Source organism: Podarcis gaigeae, assembly GCF_964106915.1.
Source record: "Podarcis gaigeae genome assembly, chromosome: 7".
NCBI lineage: Eukaryota > Metazoa > Chordata > Lepidosauria > Squamata > Lacertidae > Podarcis > Podarcis gaigeae.
Genome location: NC_139683.1, coordinates 87,287,803 through 87,309,808, shown reverse-complemented (window position 1 = coordinate 87,309,808; position 22,006 = coordinate 87,287,803). Strand labels below are relative to the sequence as shown.

The 22,006-nt window shown below is 43.2% G+C and overlaps 4 protein-coding genes across 5 annotated transcripts in view; 1 reads left to right on the top strand and 3 right to left on the bottom strand.

Moving 5' to 3' along the window:
* LOC310849422 (uncharacterized protein) overlaps positions 1-1,363 on the bottom strand; it is a gene marked incomplete at its 5' end in the record, with an annotated part of 29,751 nt that extends 28,388 nt beyond the window's left edge. The window contains one exon of the mRNA XM_083749574.1: positions 1,349-1,363. Within this exon, the coding sequence (XP_083605700.1) occupies positions 1,349-1,363 (15 nt within the window). The remainder of the gene's footprint in view (positions 1-1,348) is intronic.
* On the bottom strand, positions 608-4,150 carry CD14 (CD14 molecule). The gene is made up of 2 exons (XM_083748653.1): positions 3,928-4,150; positions 608-3,144 (listed from the first exon to the last, which is right to left on the bottom strand). Exon 2 carries the CDS (start codon positions 3,132-3,134, stop codon positions 1,773-1,775), a length of 1,362 nt encoding a protein of 453 aa, XP_083604779.1. The 5' UTR covers positions 3,135-3,144; positions 3,928-4,150; the 3' UTR covers positions 608-1,772.
* A 3,340-nt stretch (positions 4,151-7,490) lies between these two features.
* On the top strand, positions 7,491-16,682 carry TMCO6 (transmembrane and coiled-coil domains 6). Of its 2 annotated transcripts, none has more exons than XM_083748646.1 (12): positions 7,491-8,202; positions 8,358-8,482; positions 8,855-8,964; positions 9,836-10,019; positions 10,758-10,862; positions 11,313-11,398; positions 12,533-12,649; positions 13,294-13,405; positions 13,492-13,672; positions 14,607-14,698; positions 16,047-16,214; positions 16,309-16,682. In XM_083748646.1, exons 1-12 carry the CDS (start codon positions 8,049-8,051, stop codon positions 16,489-16,491), a joined length of 1,617 nt encoding a protein of 538 aa, XP_083604772.1. In that variant the 5' UTR covers positions 7,491-8,048; the 3' UTR covers positions 16,492-16,682. The 2 variants fall into 2 exon arrangements, with proteins under 2 accessions (XP_083604772.1, XP_083604771.1); XM_083748645.1 differs by having other exon boundaries at positions 7,497-8,202; positions 8,852-8,964.
* A 29-nt stretch (positions 16,683-16,711) lies between these two features.
* Positions 16,712-21,488, bottom strand: NDUFA2 (NADH:ubiquinone oxidoreductase subunit A2). The gene is made up of 3 exons (XM_083748719.1): positions 21,318-21,488; positions 18,679-18,785; positions 16,712-16,923 (listed from the first exon to the last, which is right to left on the bottom strand). Exons 1-3 carry the CDS (start codon positions 21,422-21,424, stop codon positions 16,832-16,834), a joined length of 306 nt encoding a protein of 101 aa, XP_083604845.1. The 5' UTR covers positions 21,425-21,488; the 3' UTR covers positions 16,712-16,831.
* Positions 21,489-22,006: the final 518 nt, after the last annotated feature.

Here is a 22,006-nt window from a genome sequence, read left to right as displayed (position 1 = left end):
ACCTATATCCCACGCCTCCATTATTATTCAGGTGACAGGGAACATAATGGGGCATATACCATTCTGGCCTCATGTGGCACTCAGAGCATGCATGGTGAATCTTTGGCAATGGCAACTATGGCAAAAGGGCACTTTGCAGAAGAAGGCAGCAAGGTGTAGAAGCAATTTTCACTGCTTCCTAACTGTTGGCTCCAAGCCCTACCTAATTACAGTGGTACCTCAGGTTAAGAACTTAATTTGTTCTGGAGGTCCGTTCTTAACCTGAAACTGTTCTTAACCTGAAGCACTACTTTAGCTAATGGGGCCTCCTGCTGCTGCCGTGCCGCCGGAGCACGATTTCTGTTCTCATCCTGAAGCAAAGTTCTTAATCTGAGGTACTATTTCTGGGTTAGCGGAGCCTGTAACCTAAAGCGTCTGTAACCTGAAGTGTATGTAACCCAAGGTACCACTGCAAGCCTTCTGAAGCTCAGCCCCTGAGCCTCAGACAAGGAAGCCTGTCACAGCAGAAAGGGGGCAGCATCTGAACTAGCCAGGGCGTTTTTTAAAAAAGATCTAAAGCCACACCTTCTAGCTGACTTCCAACATAGAATCATTGTCCCATTTCCTCTTTATTTTATAATTTTCCTTTTATTAGATATAGCTTCTCAAGTCTACAAAGAGTATTACCTTTCAAGATAGCATGGGATAGCTAATACAATTTTATAATGACATCTTATTTTCAACAGTCCAAGGAAGGAAAGTATATTAATCCAAGGTCCATCGAAGGTTTCTTTCTAGGGTCATACCTGTTAAACTGTTTATAATAGATTTATTAGTTTTCTAGTAGGCTGACTGTACCTGTACACCTCCCTCTCCCCCATGTGAGAAAAAGATTCTGAAGACCAAACTGGACTTATAGGTGGCTGGGTCTCTTATGGTTTTTAAACATGGCAAATGCAGCCATGGGAGAGTCAGATCCCAGTGGCACTGGGGAAGGAGTGGAGCACATGGAAATTGCCTCTCGCTGTTTTCCACATCCACGGATGACCCCTCTTAGAGCAGGCTCTGCGGGATGTATGCAGTGTTTGGGATCATTATATATATCTCTCTCTCTTAAAAATGGCATCTGTAAGCAGCTGGAGATCAAATGTACACTCTACTTTTTTGTTGTTGCTTTATAACAATTGTAAATATTTATCAGTTTTTAGTACAGGAGGTTATTTTTAAAAGATGTTGGAAGACTGTGGTTAATTTTTAATAAAAATAACATGTGTGTTTCAGCTGGTAGAGGAAAAGTTACAGTCAAAGCAGCATGCAATATTCTAACTGAAGCATACTCTTGCTCCCCCTCTTTATTTTATTTTTTTACAAATTCTTCACTCATACCATTTGCCCAGTAATATTCAATACCCAACCCCAAATTCTAATTTTCTAGTTTATTTATTTATTGAGGTTTTTATATACCACCTGTTATGCAGGGATTTTTATTGCATTTATAACCCAGCTTTTCCTCCAATAAGCTCATGGTTCTCCCCCACCTCATTTAATCCCCTGCAACAACCCTGTGAGGTAGGCTAGGCTGAGTGATAATGACTGGCCCAAGCTCACCTAGTGCACTTCATTGAGAGTGGGGATTTGTACCCTGGTCTCCCACGTCTGACCACTACACCACACAGGCAGTGTCATAAAATAGTATCATAAAATACAGTACAAAATGTACAAATACGATTCAGTCTAGCCCAGTCGAGTAGCTTACACATTAATTTATGCCACAATCAATTGTGATCTGCTTGTTAGCTCCCTGACGAGTCCCAACAGTTCAGAATTGCTGAAAGAAAATGTCCAGAAATTGTAGCACTGAAAGCAAACAGAAAAACAAGGTGAAGGCATATCAGCAAGTTGAATATTGAGCCACGAGTGACCAGAGCCTTGCACCGCAGTGATAAAAAATGTGCATTTTTTACCAGGGAGCCCTGGTAATTGAGAGGGGAATGGCATGTATAATCCTGAGGCCAATCAGGCAGCAATGATGGTTTTGCTGCTAAGTCCTGGATATCCCTGGAACAAGAACAATTGTAGAGATTGTGGCCAGCTTTCAAGCTCCGCAGACGCATGAGATGATTCCTGGGAAGCTGTGAGATGTGGTTTTGATCAAGACTGAGGACCTGCAAACTAGGAAGCCTGTCAAGTGAGGGAACAGTCTGAAGCCTGTTTTTGGACAGGTAGAGCTCTTTCAAGGCAGGGAGTGAGAAGTCAAGGGTAAAAATGTTATTGGCACTCAGGTCTAATATCTCAATGTTGGGTGGCAGAGAGCTGCCTATTTGCTCTAACCCTGTACTGGACAAATTAAAAATATGAAGTGAATGTGGCCACCTGCAGGAGGAGGAAAAGACTCGGGGCTGAAAGTTATTCTGACTTAGGTCTAAGTGAGTGAGCATCTTGAGATGGCCAAGAGTCTTGCACACAGTCTCAAAAGAGGTCAGATTGTTGTGGCGGAGTTTTAAGATTTGGAGTTGCGGGAAAACCCCTTCGCAGAATGTTGACTTCATGGTTTGGTCCTGGAAATTGTTTCCCGAAACATCCAGTAAATGCAACGCTGTGAACATCTTGCTAATTTCGCTCGGGACAGATGTGACTTGTGACTCTGTAACTGTCAGATTCTGCAGGGTCTCCAGCCACCTTTTCAGGCGGGACATGTTCAGTCTGTCATCCAGGGGGGCAGCCGTCACTTTGTGAAAGCGCAAGGAAGAAACCTTCAAGTCCAGCCCACCTGGGAGGCTCCAGTCAGTGGCTCTAAGGAAAGTACAGTTTACAAATTCAAGTTCTGAGACCTGAGTGTAGGAAAGAAATTGCAGGGACCCTGGCACGAGAACCTCTGGCACAATGAGGTCTGAAAATATGAGCTTGCGAACTAGCAGGGCCTCCAGAATGTCAATTATCTGTGAGTTTGGCTTGATTCCAGAATAACCTGCAAATTGTTCCAGATTTCCTCCTCGAAGCTCATATGTGGTGGCTGGAAGGCACTGAATGAAGTTATTTGCCTCTAGTGAACAAACACAGTGACGTTGGGACTCTGTAAAGTTACAGTTGGCTTTTGCTTTGGGGAGTTCCAGTCCCAGGAGAAGGGAGAACACAAAGGCCTGAGTTCTGAGCATGATGCAAACCCTGAAAAGAGAAAAGCCACAGTTGTTTTTTTAAAATAATTTTTTGTTAAAGATTTTATTGGTTTACAAAAGCACATGCCAGAAAAGTCATAGTTAAATCACAACATTATTTCCTAAAGTGTCAGCAACCATCTGTATGCTGCAGGATTTGACAGATCACATGGGAAGTCAGTGGGAACAATGTACTTCAAGTAATGCCACACACCTCTGAGGTTTTGTCTATTTTATCATCCTGGATTCCTTTGCTACTGGGGATGGCAGAGGTAGCATGGCACCTGAGACTCTCAAATGCCTCTTCCCTCTAGAAAAACTATATCTATCTATCTATCTATCTATCTATCTATCTATCTATCTCTATCATCTATCTATCTAAAAATTTTATTGATACACAAGAAAAAAGAAAAAAACACAAATACACACAGTAATAACCATAGACACATAATTTTCTTAACAAACAATAAAACATATTGGTCTTAACACTAAAGACCCAACCTCCCGTCTATTCCATATTTCGATTTCATATTACTTATTGCCAATACACACTTTTATCATAATTAAACTTTTTCTTAATATATCTAATTTCTTATATCTGCCTTGCAACTATTACTGAAGTTCCTCGAATGCTGCTACAGAATTTAAACAACTATATTTATTTTTTCAAATATTCTTTGAAAACCTCCCATTTTGAAACAAATTCCTGTTTTGATTTACGTATTCTTAATGGCCCTCTAGTGCTTAAGAGGAGGAAAATGGCATTTCAACAACAAAGCTAAAAGTCACCTACCAACTGCTCTGGAAGTTGAGACTCGTTTCTGCCACAGATCTCCTTCTGCTCCTTTCCACACACAACACATTCTCTTAGGAACTGTCCCGTTGTGTTCAGTAGCAGCAAAGGGTCAGAGATTACTCAGTTTTAATTTTCCAGCTGAGTTCTTCCTCCCAACCTGCTTCTAGTTATTTTAGCAGAATTTCACAAGCCTTTTGAGGAACTTCCAACACAGGAAGATTACATAACAAAGAGCTCCAAATTGGGAAATAGTGAATCGGAAAGTGATCTCAACTTTCAAGTTCATTTCCAAAAAATAACAGGCAGAAGGCATTATTGTCAAAAGTAGCCCAGCAGCTACATCTGTTTTACTAATTCCACATGTCCATCCTGCACACACTTCCTGAAAGTCAGGCTGGCTCCCGGGAAGAGGATGGTATTTGTTAGTATTCCAGCCATCACCTTACAGAAAAACAAGATAAGTAGACCAGACTACTCAACCCCAGGCTGGCTTCTATTCAGAGCAGATAGCATGTGGTTAATGTGGTATAAAAAGCAAACAGGGACTTCACATTCCTGAGTGCTGCTTTGTACTGGATTTTGGTACTGGATTTTTGCAAGAAAATCTGGATTCAATTATTTAAGACGCATGTTGAAAAAGAAACATAAAAGAATTGAATGATATAGACTTCCAACAGATTTATAGTCCTCAAAAAACCGAGCTGAAGAAGGCGTTTACTCCGAAACAGGGCCCTGTCCTGGTCACCACTACTGAGTCGTACATCTGATTCACACTCCGGATACTTCTTTTTGGCCCTATTTGATTCTTTATTCTTTATTCTGATTTTATATAATATGGACTCTTTTTGACTGCCATTGAGACTTGTATAAAACAATTGTTGTGTACTGGTATTTTATGTACCTTTATACTATATCACTGCATATTTGAAACTACACTATTTCTGCACTTAAACGTATTTAAATTTACTATTATCTTAAAACTGTCGCACTTACACGTTGTGTTTAAATTTACTATTAGTTTAAAACTGTTATTCTTAGCAGAATATACACGTTTTTCTTTTCAACTCTCGAGTAGGAATTATTCCTTATATTGAAACTTTTGGCCAGAGCTCTTGGCCCTGCAGTGGAGCACAAGGCTTCTGCATGCAGTTGGCTGCTGGATTTGGCCTGAAGTTTTTAGCCAATCATGGGGACGCAGGTGGTGCTGTGGGTTAAACCACAGAGCCTAGGACTTGCCCATCAGAAGGTCGGCAGTTCGAATCCCTGCGATGGGGTGAGCTCAGAGAAGACCTCAGAGAAGATTGGCTTACAGTATTTACTATGGGTTCCATAGTAAATATTTGCTTGCTAATATGGGACAGGTGTAAAATATTTTTTCCAGTAATGTCATGTATATTACCAATACTTTATCGTGAGAGATTTAAGTTAGATAGACACTTTGTGAACTTACACATTTGGAGGGGAAAACAGCTGTACTTCCCTTAACTCCAAATAAGACCATATTTACTCAAATGTAGCGCGGGTGTCGCTGTGGGTTAAACCACAGAGCCTGGGGCTTGCTGATCAGAAGGTCAGCAGTTCGAATCCCCATGACGGGGTGAGCTCCCTTTGCTCAGTCCCTGCTCCTGCCAACCTAGCAGTTCGAAAGCACGTCAAAGTGCAAGTAGATAAATAGGTACCGCTTTGGCGGGAAGGTAAACGGCATTTCCGTGCGCTGCTCTGGTTCGCCAGAAGCGGCTTAGTCATGCTGGCCACATGACCCGGAAGCTGTACGCTGGCTCCCTCAGCCAGTAAAGCAAGATGAGCGCCGCAACCCCAGAGTCGGTCACTACTGGACCTAATGGTCAGGGGTCCCTTTACCTTTACTGTTAGCCAATCAGGTTCTTGATCACCAAATATATACTGATTTTGCCAGCTTTCATCATGTCATGGTTGATGTACCTGATTGTCCTAAAAAAGGATTTTATACAGCCAGTGACCACTGGTATTTTTTGTTACAGATGCAAGAGAAGACAGACGCAAAATGCCTTTGTGCTGCTTTATTCATCTTATGATAAATACAACTCTTATAAGCAATACTTTGATACACACACATTATTCTAAACCTATGAACTGGTTGATCAGGCCAATCAGCTGGTAGGAATCACACTAAACCAGCAGTTGCTGTGGTTAGATAAGGGGGGGGGTCCCTTTTCAAACGTATACTGTCTATGTGTATATCCTAATGGCAAACACTGGACTTTGTATATGATTTTTCTCAAAATGCCTTGTTTAGGCTGGTGCAGATCCACGAGCTGCTCTGTGGGGATGAGCCCTCAGCCTTCTAATTCTACTTACTATCAGCAGTTAAAACGTTATGCTTCAGTTAACCTAAGCTATTCTAGCCATTTCATCATCGAAATTCCCCTCTTCTATGCTAATATAATCCTCTATTCCTTAACTTAACATATCAATATTTCTTTCATATATTAAAGTTCTTTCCCATGGCTGGTATGACATCCAGCATTATTTATTTAGAGGTCCCATCAAAGAGCATTATTTCTGTACTTCTTTTTTTCAAAGTCCCCTCCACCAAAGCATTAATATGAGTAGATTGACGCCTTTGCTGCAACCTGTGGGGTGCTTTCTTTGGGGGAGTTTGGTCTGTAACTCAAACCACCTCTCCCGCCCTAAAAATATTTGACTTGTAGCATTAACAGTAGGCTTCACTGCAGGGCTATCATAAGCTACCCTCACAATATATCCTTTCTTGCCACAGGGCTACTGAAGTTCACAGAAAGGAAAAGGAAAAGAAACTTACGTTGCTTCATGGGCGTAGTCAGGATTTTTTTTGGGGGGTGCAGAACCGGCATGGTTGGTCAGTTAGTAAAGTATTTCTATTGTTTTACTTGATCGCGGGGGAGGGCAGTGACGTGTACATTGGTACCTCGGGTTAAGTACTTAATTCGTTGCGGAGGTCCGTTCTTAACCTGAAACTGTTCTTAACCTGAAGCACCACTTTAGCTAATGGAACCTCCTGCCTCCGCTGCGCCGCCGGAGCACGATTTCTGTTCTTATCCCGAAGCAAAGTTCTTAACCCGAGGTACTATTTCTGAGTTAGCGGAGTCTGTAACCTGATGCATATGTAACCTAAGGTACCACTGTATTGCAGGGTTGCGGCAAACTGCCCTCTCAGCCTTAGTTAGACCCCCCCCCCGCCAGTCCCAATATTAAACACTGGCCTGCTCTGCAGGGCTGTTGTAAGTCACAAGCTTTCCCCCAAACTCACCCTTCCTGTCCTCAGTAAGGGGCTAAGAGGGACTGTGTGTGCATTGGAATAGGCAGTATAAATTATAAGAGCCGAATGACCTCATCTCTTTGCTCCTATCTCGCTTCCAAATGATGCTAAAGAAAAACCTCGAATTCCTAAGGGCATCCCTCACTTCTGCCCCGGGGAGACGGTTGAAAATAACATCGCAATGTGACAAGGGAACTCATTCAGCCAGAGCGCTCGACGACTCTACTCTTTTTGGGTCTATGGTTCCCTTCATTGAGTTTTTCCTTTCCCGGACGGAGTGCGCAGGCGCACTGAGCCGATAGTTGAAACATCCGCCAAGATGGCTGCCATTCCTTCTCCTTACCTCTTTTCCTCCGGCCGCGACCCCGTCTGATAGCCCTGGCTTTGTTGTCCTGGCAACCGCGCGGAGTTGGTCTGTGCCTGGACCAAGGCCTCCGCCCGGCCCGCACTCCTATTGCGGCGGCTCTGCTTGTCCATCTCTCTTGCCGTTCAGAGACCTCCTCCTCCTCCCGGCCTCGCTGGTGTTGGCCCCTGAGAGGCAGACCCGGCTCTTCTGGGCGGCAGCCCCTTGCTGGGAAGAGAGAGAGGGCCCTTGAGCCGTGGCCCGCGCGGGGGGAGCCATATCATTGAGTCCATGTCAGGGGAAAAGGCGGGGTGCAAATAAATATATAATAATAATTGCACGCAAATGTGTGGCTCTGTGGACACGAGTAGGGAGCCGACAGTAGTGACCAGCTGCTGGCCCTTTTAAAGGGACAGCTCTGCCCCCATTTTTAGGAGGGGTGCTCTATATGTTGCTACCTGCTGCCTAAGGGGGCAGCCCAGGCTCAGAGCAGGAGCTATGATTTCTCTTGGGTCCGTCCCGGGTGCTGAAGCAGCGGCAGCTGCTGCCTCCCATGGAGTCGCTGGTCCAAGGAGCTGGAGAAAAAGCCGCTGGGGGCCACGCAACTGCAGCGTGGAGGACCTGCGGACTTGGAGGAGAGAGCGCGAGTCAGGTTTGTGTGTGACTTCCTTCAGATTTATTGGGACGAGAGAGAGTTGCATATTACTTTGCTGTGTGTGGCAGTCTCATTTAACAAGCTCTTTTTGCTCCTTTGTTTTGCTCCTCGTATTGCGGCAGTTTGATAACAATGTGCTGCTTTGTTTGCAGCTCTACGGAGTGCGCGGAGGCATCAGCAGTTGATCAGCAAGCGGCTTTTGTGTGAAGACACCTTGATGGATGAAGGGCAGGTTGGAATGGACAGTGGGGCAGCAGCTCCTCTCTCTGAAGAAGAGGTAGGAAGATCGTCCATTTTTTGAAGTTGATTGGGGCTTAGATATTAATAAATGCAGTGTACTTAATCACACAACCCTTTGATTTGTTTAGAGATAACTGATATTTTTGATTTATAGCTAGCTTATGATCACAGTATATGAAAGTGCCATGTAAGCGGTACAATGTCCAAGTAATATTTCAAGTTAATGTCCTTTTTCTTTCAAAAGAGATGTTAAATAGTTAAATTTCATAGCCCACCGCACCCTGGTCTATGAGACTCCAGGATTGTTTCAGCCCTTCATACCACAGAGGTAGACAGCACCAAGAGGCTTCCACCTGAGATTTGCTTTCCCTTCAAGTTCTGTCACTGATTCAGTATTGCTCACTAGCAGATTTCACAGCTGCTGAAAAACATCCAAAGAGGAAAAGAAGACAGGGCAACATCTCTGCGTCTCCTTCGACAAGGACTACAGCACAGAGAAAACCAGCAGAAATTCATCAGGTTAGTTAATGTGCACTTGACCTGCTGACGCCTATTCTGGGGGGGTGGGGTGCTTGTCTGTGTTGAAGTAAATGGAACTATTTAGGTGCAGTACACCATCTGACCTTGTGCAGAAACAACCCAACTTAAGTGGAGAGAGGTCCAACTTCCTTGTTAGCTGGATTTCTATTAGATGTCCATGACCTTGAAAGTGTGGCAGCTCCAGAGATTAGATGAGCACCGCAGAAGAAGAGAGGCACTCTGTAGTGCACAGAAACGCTCTCCTCTTCTTCATCCAACAGGGTGTTGAATGCTAGTCTGTTACAGTTTCTGTCCTCCCTGCTGTTTTCTGGGTTGAGAAGAGGGCTGAGTATACAAGCCTCCCAAGGACAAACATTCTTTTAGATTTTGGATGTTTGTTTTCACTATTCTTTGGCTGTGGCCAGTGTATGCACAACCTCCTGTTTTTTTAAGACAGACTCTAACTTTGAATTGATAACCTGAACTAACTTGTGGGGGTCTAGTGTGGGAAGAATGGGTAAACTTTATATTCTGTTCCAATCTGGGTTAAATAAACTTTCCAATGTTCTATTCCAGTTTGGGTTGGGTGGGAAATAAGTTGTCAAGTTGTTTAGGTTTGTTAAGTGCCATTCAGTTGGAATTTGCCTGATTTCCTGGGCCATGCAGATGAACAGTAATATCCCATGGGTGGCTGTGTCAATGTAAAAGATAAATATGATGATAACAAGGATAGTAGGAGCAATAGTGACAACTACTAGGCTATTGGGATAGCTCCAACTTCACACTTACTTTCCTTCAGTAGAAGAGATAAGTAAAAAGAGTATGTGATTCTGGCAGAGGACTGCATAAAGATGGTGTTTTAATTTTGTAGGCTGGAGGGCAGTATGCGTCTGCTGATTGGTCTCTTCACTGGCAATCTGGCAGATCTGCAGATGGATGCAGCTGGCTGTTTACATGAACTCTCCCATTCCAGTGACCCTGATGTGGTTGAGGCGTGTTTGCCGGCAACCTCCTACCTCTTGACGTACCTCTCTGGACACAGTGTAGCCCTTATGGTAAGATCCAGGCTGGCGGTACTTGGCTGTTCCAGCTTCTGGTAAGGCAAATGAAGTGTGACCTTTTGCCTACACCAGGCTCCACGTTACAGAGTATGAAAACTATCCTCTCCAGCATACTCTTTATTTTTTGAGTTTAAAAAGTGGCTCAAGGTGGAACAAAGTACATTGCTATTGACGTTAACTTAATTGGGTTTTATCTGATAAAACAGGCCCTTTTGCACATTTGAAGTAAATGTGCCCCAGCTTAGGCCACTAGATACCAGAAAAGTGTGGATTAAAGGTCTGAAGAACGTGGGAGAGGTAAATGTGAAGACTAGAGAAAGTTGTGGCTGCCTGGGCCTTTTGCAGTGACATGAACTTGGCTGCAAGTACATCCTGGAATGAGCGAGTGATTGTAGTCCGGCCATAGTTGGAAGAATCATTGTAAGGTTCATTGGATAGGAGGTCTCCCATTGAGGGGTGGTAGCAAAGGCTCACATGGATGCTGACCTCTGACAATTGGTGTAAAGTTATTGATCACATATTATTTTCAGAAGTATATGTTTCCATTGCCTATATTTCTTCTCGCTGCTTGAGCTGTTACATCTCTGCATCCCCAAATCTTCTCAGCTACTCTCCGCTCCAGTGGAAATGTTTCCTGTCCCTAGAGCTGTTTGCAGGTATTGTAGCATTGTGCAAAAAGTTGCAGTTATAGAATGGTGAATATGGAGCATGTTCTTTCCTGCTGTATTTCAGGAGCTGTGTTTGTACACATTGGGGAACTTGGTGGTTGAGATGACGGCTGTGAAGAAACAACTTCTACCTCAGGGCATTATCCCAGTATTGGCATCCTGCATCCAGGTAAGTGGGAAATAGTCTTTGCCCAGACATTCTGAATGCCAGCTGCGTACAAGCCTTGTCAAATCAAAGAGCGCATTTGAGTCATGCACTATCCATTTACCACTGTTAGAATAAGTAGAATCCCTCGACTGCATACGCAACACAGAGACTGAGGACTCTGTACCCTGCTGCCCAGAACTGGATGATTTATTGTGGCTTATTTCATTTGATTATACAATAACCCGTGAAGGCAATTAATAAGATGTTCTCAAAGAGCAGCTTGCTGTTCTTAGCATCATTAAGCTTTTTGCTTATATTTTTAACTTCCTGAGAAATGTCTGAAGAAATACAGCAGTTAATCAGCTGTACCCTCCACCCCTGCAACCACATATGTGTTTCCACAGGGTACATAACACACTAAGGTCTTTTACTCTGAACCAGGGGATGGTGACTGTTGTACTCTGATTTCAGTCCCCTCATGTGGTCGTGCGGGAAGGTGTTGGCTACGTTCTGTCACAGCTCTTGCAGTCTAAGGAAGCTCCAGCTGAAATCATACCGTAAGTGGAGTAATCTCTTCATTTCAGAATTTGACGTGTATCTGTGTCTGTGCATGACATAGCCAGCTTCCTTCTTGGTTACGCCAAATCCTTAGAAAAAGTATATGTGCACATGAGGCACCAATCTTGGTGTCACTCATTTACTAACTTACTTACTATTTATTTATTGCATTTATATATCTCCTTTGTCTTCCAAAGAGCTTGAGGTGGTGTACATGGTTCTCCTCCTGCCCATTTCAACCCTGGTGGTGACTGGCTCAAGGTCACCCAGTGAGCTTCATGGCTGAGTGGGGATTCAAACTCTGGTCTCCTGTATGCTGACAGCAGAAGTGAATCAACCACAAATAAGCTTTCTATGGGGGCATACTTTAGCTATAATCTTAGTCTTTAACATTAATGGGATGATCTGGCTTTAAAATCCTGAAGATTTCTTTTGCCACACCAATATCTTTCTCATTGGAGTTTGTGTGGTGTTAACCATTTTAGGCGGTGAACCTTGCCTATGCCTTGTGAAATTTCTTTCATTATTTTATGATGTCTTTCATATCCTTACTATACAGTTAGATTCATAGAAACTGTCACTTGTATTTATATCAATGCTGCAAGATCAACCCCACAAATTATACACTGTATTTTGATATGAAGTATCAAGTGTTATCATGTGAATCTTGGTACCTTGTCCTGTTCAAAATACCCTTTTAACATTCCAAGTTCTGCATGTTAATTAAGCAAGTAGATAATAAGCTGCACTTTTGGTTTCTGAAATGCTGAAGTTTTGGGGAGGCTGGGAGGGAGGGAGAGAATCATGTGGCTTGAGGAGAGGTGGACGCATTGTTAAAAGGCCATGTCTGATGCCCATGTCCTGACAGTGGAGCTGTTGGGAGAGTTTCATGTGTATCTTCCTCAACCCCTCACTAGAACAGATATATTTAAAAAGTCAATCAGGGTTTTTTTGGTCAAATATATCTATGGAATGGTAGATGACCTGTAGCTTGTCCTTAAAACTATACAGAAAGGCACGTGTAAAGCTACCAAAAGCACTATCTCTCCTCCAGCTACTATCACTCTCTGCCTCTGGGATAGTTGACATGGTTTCCCTAATAACTTAACAGAGTAATTTTCTTCTGCCCCCAGCTTGGTCCTAAATTCCACCCTCCCCAAAGACATGCTTCACCTGGTTTGTTCCAACCTGGAAGAAGGAATAGGAGCTGCAGTGGAATTTGCATGGGGTCTTCACTACATTATTTGTAGGTAAATGTTTCTGTGGTACATAGGAGGTCCTAAGTAGTCGGTTAGGATTCTTGAGTGAGACATGGAGGTGGGTTGTCTGTGCATGTTGGTAGTGCACATTGGGAACAAAGATGCAAAGGGCATGGGCCTGACCTCCAGTTTAGGGAAGCTTGCACAAATATTTGCTCCGTAAACAAACTACGTTCCCCACCTCCCACCCCTTTGCTGAGGAAATACGAAGAATGGAAAATGTTGGGTCTTTAATGGCAGATCATTTTTATCCATGCCAGTCATCTTGATAAGTGGGTAGTATCCTTTGGTTCTAAATCCTGCTGGTCCCCTGAAGCTGTCAAGTGAGGTTCGCCTGAAAATGGCCTAAGACCCACTGAGCTAACCCCTTCCTGTAAAGCCAGGGTGATGAGTGAGATAATATAGCAAGGCCACAAAGTCTAACTCAGTTTTTCATGGCTACTGTTGCCTGCAACTTACAACCATTTCTAACATCCCGTTCCCCCAGCTTTCAACTTTGCGTATTCAAAAACTGATTTCACTTGAAAAATGAGCAGACTGAATAGGAGAAAAGCCTTTTAATGGGTTGGATAGAGGTGGGACTCTACCTAGTCCTACTGAAGTGGGATAGCTGTCCTTTATTTTCCTTTCTGTAGCCGGGTGAACAACTCACTGCTGATCTCTCAAAGGACTGTGCCATCCCTTGTGCAGCTGTTGCTAGAACTGGCTTCTGTGATCTCAACAACTTCAGTTGAGGGTGTAGAACTGGTAAAGTAAATAGGAAATATATTTGAGGTGCCAGGCTGTGCCCCCGACTCTCCTTCTGAATGTATTTTTTTCAATTCTCTTGTCAGTTGATTTGTCCTGTGGTGCGGTGTGTTGCCAATCTTCTTGCAGAAGATGAAGTGGGCGATGGTGAACTCGTGGAACAGGAAGAAAGACTTCTAAGGGCCTTGTTTGAATTCATACAGTACTTTGTCTCCGAACACCTCTTCATTGCCCAGGAGTGTCTGTGGCTCATCAACAATCTGACAGGTATGTCCTGGCACACACAGTTAGCACTAGATGAGAAACCAAGTGGTACTGCTGCCTTGCCTCTCCTTTGTTATCTATTGGAGTCTTCTAATTGGGCAAAGAATATTGACCTTGATAGTACTAAGGATAGGTAGATCTCAACAGTTACAATAAATTGATGAGATTAGCATTTTCTTTTACAGCCTAATAATTTACTTTATTTATAACGGGGGCTGGGACCTTTTTGGCTCAACAAGCCAGTTTCTTATCAGGATTGGTACCATGTGCAAGGTGCTGCTAAAAAGAAGAGGCTTTCCCCCATCGTATTAGCAGGCTTGTATGAAATCACCTGCTAAAACAATGTGAAAAACACCCCTTTAGCAGGAGATTCTGATGCTTACCCCCTTCTGATACATGAAGGGGTGAATGGAATCCTCTGCTAAAGCTGGGGTGGGGGTTGTAGGTGGGTGTCCATTTTAGCAGGTGATTGCAGTGCAAACACCATCCTGAATCAGGGTTTGCATTGAAGCCTGCCAGACGGAAAAGATCTAACCCCTGCTCCTAAGCTGAAGTGGGGGGCTTAAATTCTTCAGGATTTAAACCCGCCTGCAGACCCATTAAAAAAATCACCTAATAACATTGTTGTCTAGGTGGCATACAGCATAAGGTATTATTAAAAGTTTCCAGTACAGAGAGGTTTACAGGCAGACAATAAGATTTGTGAGGTGTAGTATCCTTGCATCATGCAGCAAAAAACTAGGGTGACTTGCTCATGCATCCTAGGCTTTTCTCCTTTGGGGCTGGGAAAGACTAGATTCAGTAGTTAAAGCCTGTTTTAGCTGCCTACTGTAAACATGCTGAAAGTTTCCTCTGCAGATGACTCTTCCAGGTAGCTCACCTTTTCTCTGTTGAACAGTATGCCAATAGGGATTGAGATTTTTCTTTCTTTCCCTAGCTGACAGCATCAGATCATGCTCTGCTTTGCTCAACCCAGACCTCTTTCCATCCCTACTGAAACTCTTGAGCTACGAGAGGCTGAGCTTGCTGGTAGGTTACAGTATTGATCAGGGTTGAGGATGGATTTCCTCCCCTCTATGAACACCAGAGAATTTGAAACTGGATATTCACTTTGTGCAGTTTTGGGAAATGTGACTTTTGGCAATTAGGGCTGCCTCTTAATACTGATTGGTATTGGTAGAGAGCCTCACCAAAATCAGCCATACTAGGAAGTATCCATTGGGAACCCCCTAGTGCAGCTGACTGGCTTTTAGTGTTCATCAGCTGATGGGTGCTGAGAGCCATCTCTTTGAAGTGTGTTGTGTTCAAATTGCATGCAAATGGACGCCTAAGGGGATGGCTCTCAACAGCCATTTCAGCCACTGATGTGAAACTGGCAATCTGTCTTTTAAAATTATTCTTACTTTATTGTTTGTTCAATTTGTATACCATCCTTCATCCTTAGATCTCAAAGTGGTTCACAACATAAAAATAGGAGAGAAAAATGCAAAATACATAATAAAAACAAGAGAAAAATACCACAAACCAAATGCAATAACCTCCCTCCCCTCTCCCATAAACACATTTAAAAGGGTATTTAGTAGAATAAAAATACTAATTTATAAATACTGGATTTGTCAATGGCGATGAGGTTCATTCTGTACTTAAATTCTTCTTAGCACAACTTTTTTGGCTGTTTGGTCAGTTTTTGTCTTTTGGTTCTGTAATACACCATTTCCCAAGGAGTTTTAGAAGCCAGGGAGTTTATTTAATTTATATACTGCCTTTCCCCACAAAGGGAGGAAGTATTCTAAAAGCAATTAAGCGTTTTCTCAACTAGTGATTTCAAGGGTTGCCAGGAGCAGTATCTTTCAGCCATCAAAAGCTTGGCTAAACAGTAATGTTTTTAAACTCTTCCTGAATGTCAATGGTGAGGGAGACAAATGCACTTCACCAGGAACTGCTACTAAGAAGGCTCTGTCACAGGTCAATGCCAACTAGGCAGCCCTCACCAGCAAGGACTCATCTGCTGATTGTAGGGTCCAAGGTGGTTGGTACTGGGGAAGGTAGTTGGGTCACAAGCCATGCTAGTATTCCTCAGGGTTCCACTAGCTATGTGGAAACCTTCGTTTTGCTTGAGGGTGCCCTTCTTGCTTCCAGCCCAATTGAAATTAAGAGAGATGCATCAGTTAAGGGAACTGAGCAGGCTACATATACTGAGCACCAGCTTAACAATATAGGAAGTTCTAGATATGTCACTAGCTGGTACAACTTCCTGAATCTTCAAAGAGGAGGCAGTGAAAAGCAAACAGGCAAGCAATCAGTGCCAGATATTTAAGGCCACAGAAGTTCCTTGAGTGGCAGAATCCTAACCTTAGCCTTTTGGTGTCTTCTTCAGGTTCTGACAGTGCTGTGCAACATAGCTGCTAAGGGCTCTGTCTACTGCCAGGCGCTGCATCAGAAGGCTGTACTCTTCCCCCTCATTAGCATCCTTGCCCTTCCTGATGACCAAGTCGTGGCTCAAGATCTTGAACTACTGCATCTCCTCTTCCATCACTGGCCAGAGGTATTTGGCTATCTGTTATTCCTGTATTTTCTGAAGGCTCAAAAGTTATGAGCAAGCTCAGAACTAACTTTGGTCTTCTCTTTTTTTGCCCCAGGCTGCCGCTGATTTTGTAGGTCAGTCAGGACTACAGGCCCTAGAGCAGCATCAGGATAAACTACAGCTGCAAGAACGGGTCAAAGTGCTCATTTGGACTGCCAAAGAGCTGACCGCTCTCCCCCAGAATTGTACCCTTCGTGCTTCAGCTGAAAATCTACAATCTACTTCCTTACAAAGTTGATAGTGATACATACAAAGCAGCCATGCTGCTTTGTTGCTAACAAGCCTGTGAACAGAACACTTTCTTGTTTTTCTGAAGAGTGGTAAAAGTAAATATTCCTGGCACTTCTAGAGAAGCCTTATTCTGTGATGTTACTGTTCTTTAAACTGTTCTTTAGCCTAGCACTGGGTGTGCAAAGATTAACAATAGTGTGAGAAGAATCAACTTACAGGGGACCATCTTGGCTTAAACAAGATACTTCAGCTTTATTTTCTAAGTTGAATTCTTTTATAGGCAAGTTACACAAAGAAGTGATCTACATCTGGAATTAGACTCAAAATTCAGTTGCCATTTGTTTTCATTATGCTTTGCTGTTAACAACATTCTCCAAGGCTTTGGCAACTTGGTCCATGTTTAGGTTATTCAGTGGTACACTCTTCTCTCTGCCAAACGCTGAGGAAAACACAAAAGTTGGGTGAAAGGCATATACCATGGACGGTTTTCATATGAAGAAATGATTTCAGACACTTTGATCGAGCCACCATGTGTTTGCAACCTACACTGCTAACAGCTCCCTTTAGACATGCTCTGCTTTAGTATACACAGATATAAATGTAGGTACAGCAATAATACTCAGGAAATGAATACACATAGCAGCCTCACTTTCCTACAATTATACTGACAAGCAGTGTTAGGAAACAAAATGCACAGACAATGCATGATACAGGGATTTCTACTTTCAGGAAGCCACTACATTAAAAACTGAAATGCAGTGCCCAAGGGGGTGTGTTCCACCTATAACCTGAATTGCTTTTGGATGCACTAGCACAGACTTGGTGCAAACAAATGCTTTTCAGAAGAGCCGACATTCACTTCTGCTTCAGGGGTGGGGAACAGGATTTGGCCAGCAGGTCCATCCTTAGCTCCCCCACTTTGTGGAAGACCAGTTGACATCAAAGCTGCCACATCAGATAAAGCTAGAAGAAAGGTTTTCACTATCACCTTGGTCCTCAGTTACTTTAGCTATTGGGAACTCTCTAGTCTGCTGTAGGACTGGTGCTATGTCAGTATTTACAGGTGTTAAAGCATAAAAGTCAATGCCACTATTCTCTATTTAGATGTATCTGGCAAAGTACTAGTAAAGAGGCCTCATGGTGCCAGTTATCAGAAATACTAAGTCAGGGGCCTGAGCCTTAATTAAGTCAAGACTAGCTAAGTTTACTTTAAAAATTTAAAGCTGTTGAAGTTTTTCAACAGCTCCTAAACTTAAGTACCTATTTTGGAAGAAAATGAGTGGGCTAAGTGTTGAAACAAGAGCCCTTGGGTGGGGAGAGAGGGAGATAATTCATTATTTATGTGAGCCAGTGTGGTGTTGTGGTTAAGAGCGGTGGACTCGTAATCTGGTGAACCGGGTTCGCTTCCCCGCTCCTCCACATGCAGCTGCTGGGTGACCTTGGGCCAGTCACACTTCTTTGAAGTCTCTCAGCCCCACTCCCCTCACAGAGTGTTTGTTGGGGAGGAAGGGAAAGGAGAATGTTAGCCACTTTGAGACTCCTTAAAGGCAGGATATCAAATCCAAACTCTTCTTCTTCTTATTTGCCATAGGTCATGTGCTCAATTAAGTTTCCTCTCTGGGAGCCACAGACCATTTCTATCCACTCTTAAGTTTATCCATTTTTTCTCTTGATCCCTTCTGCATTACAAAGATGCAGCAATTTCCTTGTCCAACAAAGGCAGCTCTCGTGAACAAAAAAACTCTAACTCGATTTTTTAAAAACATTTTTGTTTAGAAATTCTAAAAGGTAAATCCAGGGGGGAAAGCACCCTGGGGACACATATTTCTATCAGAAGAGAGTGCCAGCTCTGTTCCCACTAGATACTTCATGTAAGCTACCAGCCAACATTTGAAAAAACTGCCAAGGTTTCTGTTATCTGTCAATGGACATGTTTTCCGGCATGATCTATTTGTATAGGAGAGAAAACATTATAGAGCAGATTTGGAGCAGTTGTGGGGAGAAAGTGCAAGTGGTTTACTGGGCTGGAGTTGTCCAAGAAGTGTTTGCTAGTGGCCTTCAACAATAAAAATCCAGGCAGGGCTGAAAAGCTTTATTCCTCAAGGAAAGGCTACTACTTGAACTGTCCAACATATCATTTCTACCTAATCGTATAGCAAACTTGTAACATACATCCCCTCCCCCCACAACTCACCATATCTAGCCCAGAGCTTGGGTTGCACATCTGAGCACTCTCTGATCAGGATAGGGAAATCTGGATTTGCTTTCTTTAAAGTCACATAATGTTGTTTAATGAAATCTCTGCAACAAAGAAGCAAACACACCAGCATGCATTAGGGTGAGGGTCTTCTACACTTTTCATAAAAAGTCAGTAGGATACAGATAGTGGCTTTCAATCTGGAGCACAGGGTTTTGGGGGCATGTTCTAGGAGTCCTGCCATTTTTTAAACAACTGGGTGTGCTCCAAACACATCCAACAAAATTCCAGAGTTGTAGTGATGAGTACACTGTATTTCAACATTACAAATTTCTTAAAAACCCAGTTTCCCATGAACACAGTTTAAAAAACTGAGCTAAAGCTCAGCAAGGTGTGAAGAAAACAAGATGACTAGTACAGTCAAACCTCAGTTGTTGAACGTAATCCATTATGGAAACTTGTTCAACAACTGAGGCGCGGCTTCCGATTGGTTGCAAAAGCATCCTGCACTCAAGCAGAAGCTGCATAGGACATTTGGCTTCCCAAAAAGTTTGAAAACCGGAGCATTTACTTTTAGGTTTTCGGCTTTGGGAGCCAAAATGTTTGAAAACAGAGCCATTCAGGAACCAAGGTTTGACTGTGTATCATTTTTTCCCTACAATTTTCCCAGTAACCTAAGAGGTTACTATAATCCAGTAATGTTCAGTATATCTTGATGATACCAGATGTGTTCAAGCTTTAGCAACTTCTTCAGTGGCATATACTGTATATATAACAGTAACAAGAACCGCACTGGACTTGGCTTTGTGGCTTCTCTGCTCAGCTGGTTAGCTGCTATCACAATAAAGTGTTCAAGGTAGGTTGACCTATTGGATACATCCAAATCAAATTACCATAATCTGTGTTAGGACACCCACAGCACCTTTGTCAAGATAGGAATATTTATTGGAACCTCATTTTTTACTCTTCCCGCTCCCCCCCCAAAAGAACGAGTTGGCCTTGTAAAGGTATTGCTTCTAATATTATTAACTGATTAACATCCTTTATCATTTAAAATGTGAGGGTTATTTGTATGGTTTTTGTTTTTGTTTTATTAAATATTTTGTGTTTTTATCTTTTATTTTTGTGCTGTGAACTGCCCTGTTATTCATATAAAGGGCGGTATACAAATTTAACAACTAATAAAAATAATATGCCTTTTGGGCTTTTTTCCTTATTAGTCAACATAGTTTTTACCTTTACTTTTGTGATTCAAAACCAATGTCCATTCTTAGTAGTAAAGCTGGTGCTCTGCTGTTTTTATTGTAATACACACACATTTCTATCAATCTATTCCAACCCCTGCAATGCAGGAATCTCAGCTAAAGCACCCATGGTCATCTGCCCTGATGCTTTAGTTCAGATTCCTGCATTGCAGGCGGTTGACTAGATGACCCTTGGGATTCCTTCCAACCCGACTATGATTCTCTGATTCCTTTTTGAGTACAAGTCAACTATGGCTTGTTCTGGGTGTGTTATTTCCAAGCGTTTGATGCGAACACGCAAAAGGACAACTAATGGCCGCTATTACTGCCTTTCATGCCGGCGCCCCCCCATTCCCTTAGCAAACCAGCAAACTTCACCTTGCGAAACAGAGAGAGGCTAACAATTCTATCATTCTATGAATACTTAATTGTTTTTAATTATTGCTTTTCCTATTTTTATTTAGCACTTCAAGTCCCTGAAAGGGAAAAAAGAGGGACATGAGCACAGTAAATATATGATAGTAATGTTGAGGATTGGACATGTAACATCTAATTCCTTAAAAATCAGCACTAGCACACCACAGGGATGTGTGCTAAGTCCCTACCTGTATTCATTGTATACATATGATTGTGTATCATCTGACCTGTCTACTGCAATTATTAAGTTTGCATATGACACCACCATAATAGGTTTAATAACAGGTGAAGACGAATCAGCGTATAGAGGGGAGGTCCAAAAAATATCTACATGGTGCCTAGGGAACAACTTGCACCTTAATATCAGCAAGACAAAGGAGATGGTGTTGGACTTTTGGGGGAAGAGAGGAGAACTAGCCCCGCTGTACATTGGGGAGGGCTGTGTGGAGAGAGTATCTTCCATTAAATTCCTAGGAATACAGCACAAGATATTATGGGCTGTCCCGTGAATCCGCTGGATGACATTGCGGAAGAACGGTGCCTCAGGAGAGTGAGAAAAATTCTCAGGGATGATTCCCACCCTGGCTGGCACTTTCTTGATCTCCTGCCCTCAGGCAGAATATATAGAAGCAGGATTAGTCGCACCAACAGGGTAAAGAACAGCTTCTATCCATGGGCTGTTAGGCTGCTGAATGAAAATATAACAACAGGGCAACTGACTTTCGGGTTTGGTGGGTGTGCGTCAGTAAACGAGGGGAATTGAGACTAAGAGAGCTGAGTGGAGGTGCTCGTGTAATCTCACTGTATACAAATTGCACAAGTGACAATAAAGTATTTCAATTAAATATTATAATAAAGCTGCCTGTGAGCCTCTGCCCCCCCCCCCACGACCTATCAAGCTGCAACCTTCTAAAAAAATGAGCGGAAAAGGCCGGGCTGTCAGGGGAGGGAAAGGCCTCCCCTCGCCTCGCGTACCTGACCCCCTGGCTGGCCGGCGAGCGCTGGCAGAGGTGGATGCGGAGCTCCTTGAGGTTCCGAGAGAGGCCGCCCTGAACGACCCGCGCAGCTGAGGAGGCCGCCATCTTGGCACTCGGGGTTCCCCCGCTGCCCGAAGCGCAACCTGCTGGCCAATCGGCGCGTCCCGTTGGTTTATTCATGTCGTCTTCGCGGCCAATCAGCACAAGGCGACGGGCGTGGCTATGCAAAGTTCTTCTGGGGAGTCGCGCGGTATTGTGGGTAAATCAACCAATTGCTCAATCAGTCAATGGGGGCACCGAACCATAGACTCAATTTATAGAGTGATACACCAAAGGTGCAATTCGGGTACTTTTAATTCTACTCCCGCCCGACGCCTCTCTCCCTGGGGCTGAATGGAGACCGACCAAGCCATTGGAAACCCAAGATTTCATGCTCGAATCTAAATGCATATCGAACAATTAAGATTGGCAAGGCTATTTTCAAAAAATAAAAATAAAATGTGAGTGTTTGTGTTGAGGGTGACGGGTGACCACATGAAATAAAGCCCAAGTCAGCAGAAATAGGAACTGCTTATCTTCTTGGTAAACATGCTACATTCCCGGGTGGATTTCCAGCGTCAATTTTCACGCCCCAACCCCCTGCCAGGGGAGTAGTATTAGTAGTAGTAATAATAATAATAGTAATAA

What these genes read in the sequence shown, in the direction of transcription:
- TMCO6 (XM_083748645.1), top strand. Translation starts at nt 8,049, where the DNA reads ATGATTTCTCTTGGGTCCGTCCCGGGTGCTGAAGCAGCGGCAGCTGCT. An exon ending in TATTGGCATCCTGCATCCAG is followed by an intron (nt 10,863 to 11,312) that starts GTAAGTGGGAAA and finishes CTCTGATTTCAG; the next exon opens with TCCCCTCATGTGGTCGTGCG. An exon ending in CAGTTGAGGGTGTAGAACTG is followed by an intron (nt 13,406 to 13,491) that starts GTAAAGTAAATA and finishes TTCTCTTGTCAG; the next exon opens with TTGATTTGTCCTGTGGTGCG.
- CD14 (XM_083748653.1), bottom strand. Translation starts at nt 3,134, where the DNA reads ATGCTCAGAACTCAGGCCTTTGTGTTCTCCCTTCTCCTGGGACTGGAA.
- NDUFA2 (XM_083748719.1), bottom strand. Translation starts at nt 21,424, where the DNA reads ATGGCGGCCTCCTCAGCTGCGCGGGTCGTTCAGGGCGGCCTCTCTCGG. An exon ending in CCGGCCAGCCAGGGGGTCAG is followed by an intron (nt 18,786 to 21,317) that starts GTACGCGAGGCG and finishes TCTTTGTTGCAG; the next exon opens with AGATTTCATTAAACAACATT. An exon ending in CAAGCTCTGGGCTAGATATG is followed by an intron (nt 16,924 to 18,678) that starts GTGAGTTGTGGG and finishes TGTTTTCCTCAG; the next exon opens with CGTTTGGCAGAGAGAAGAGT.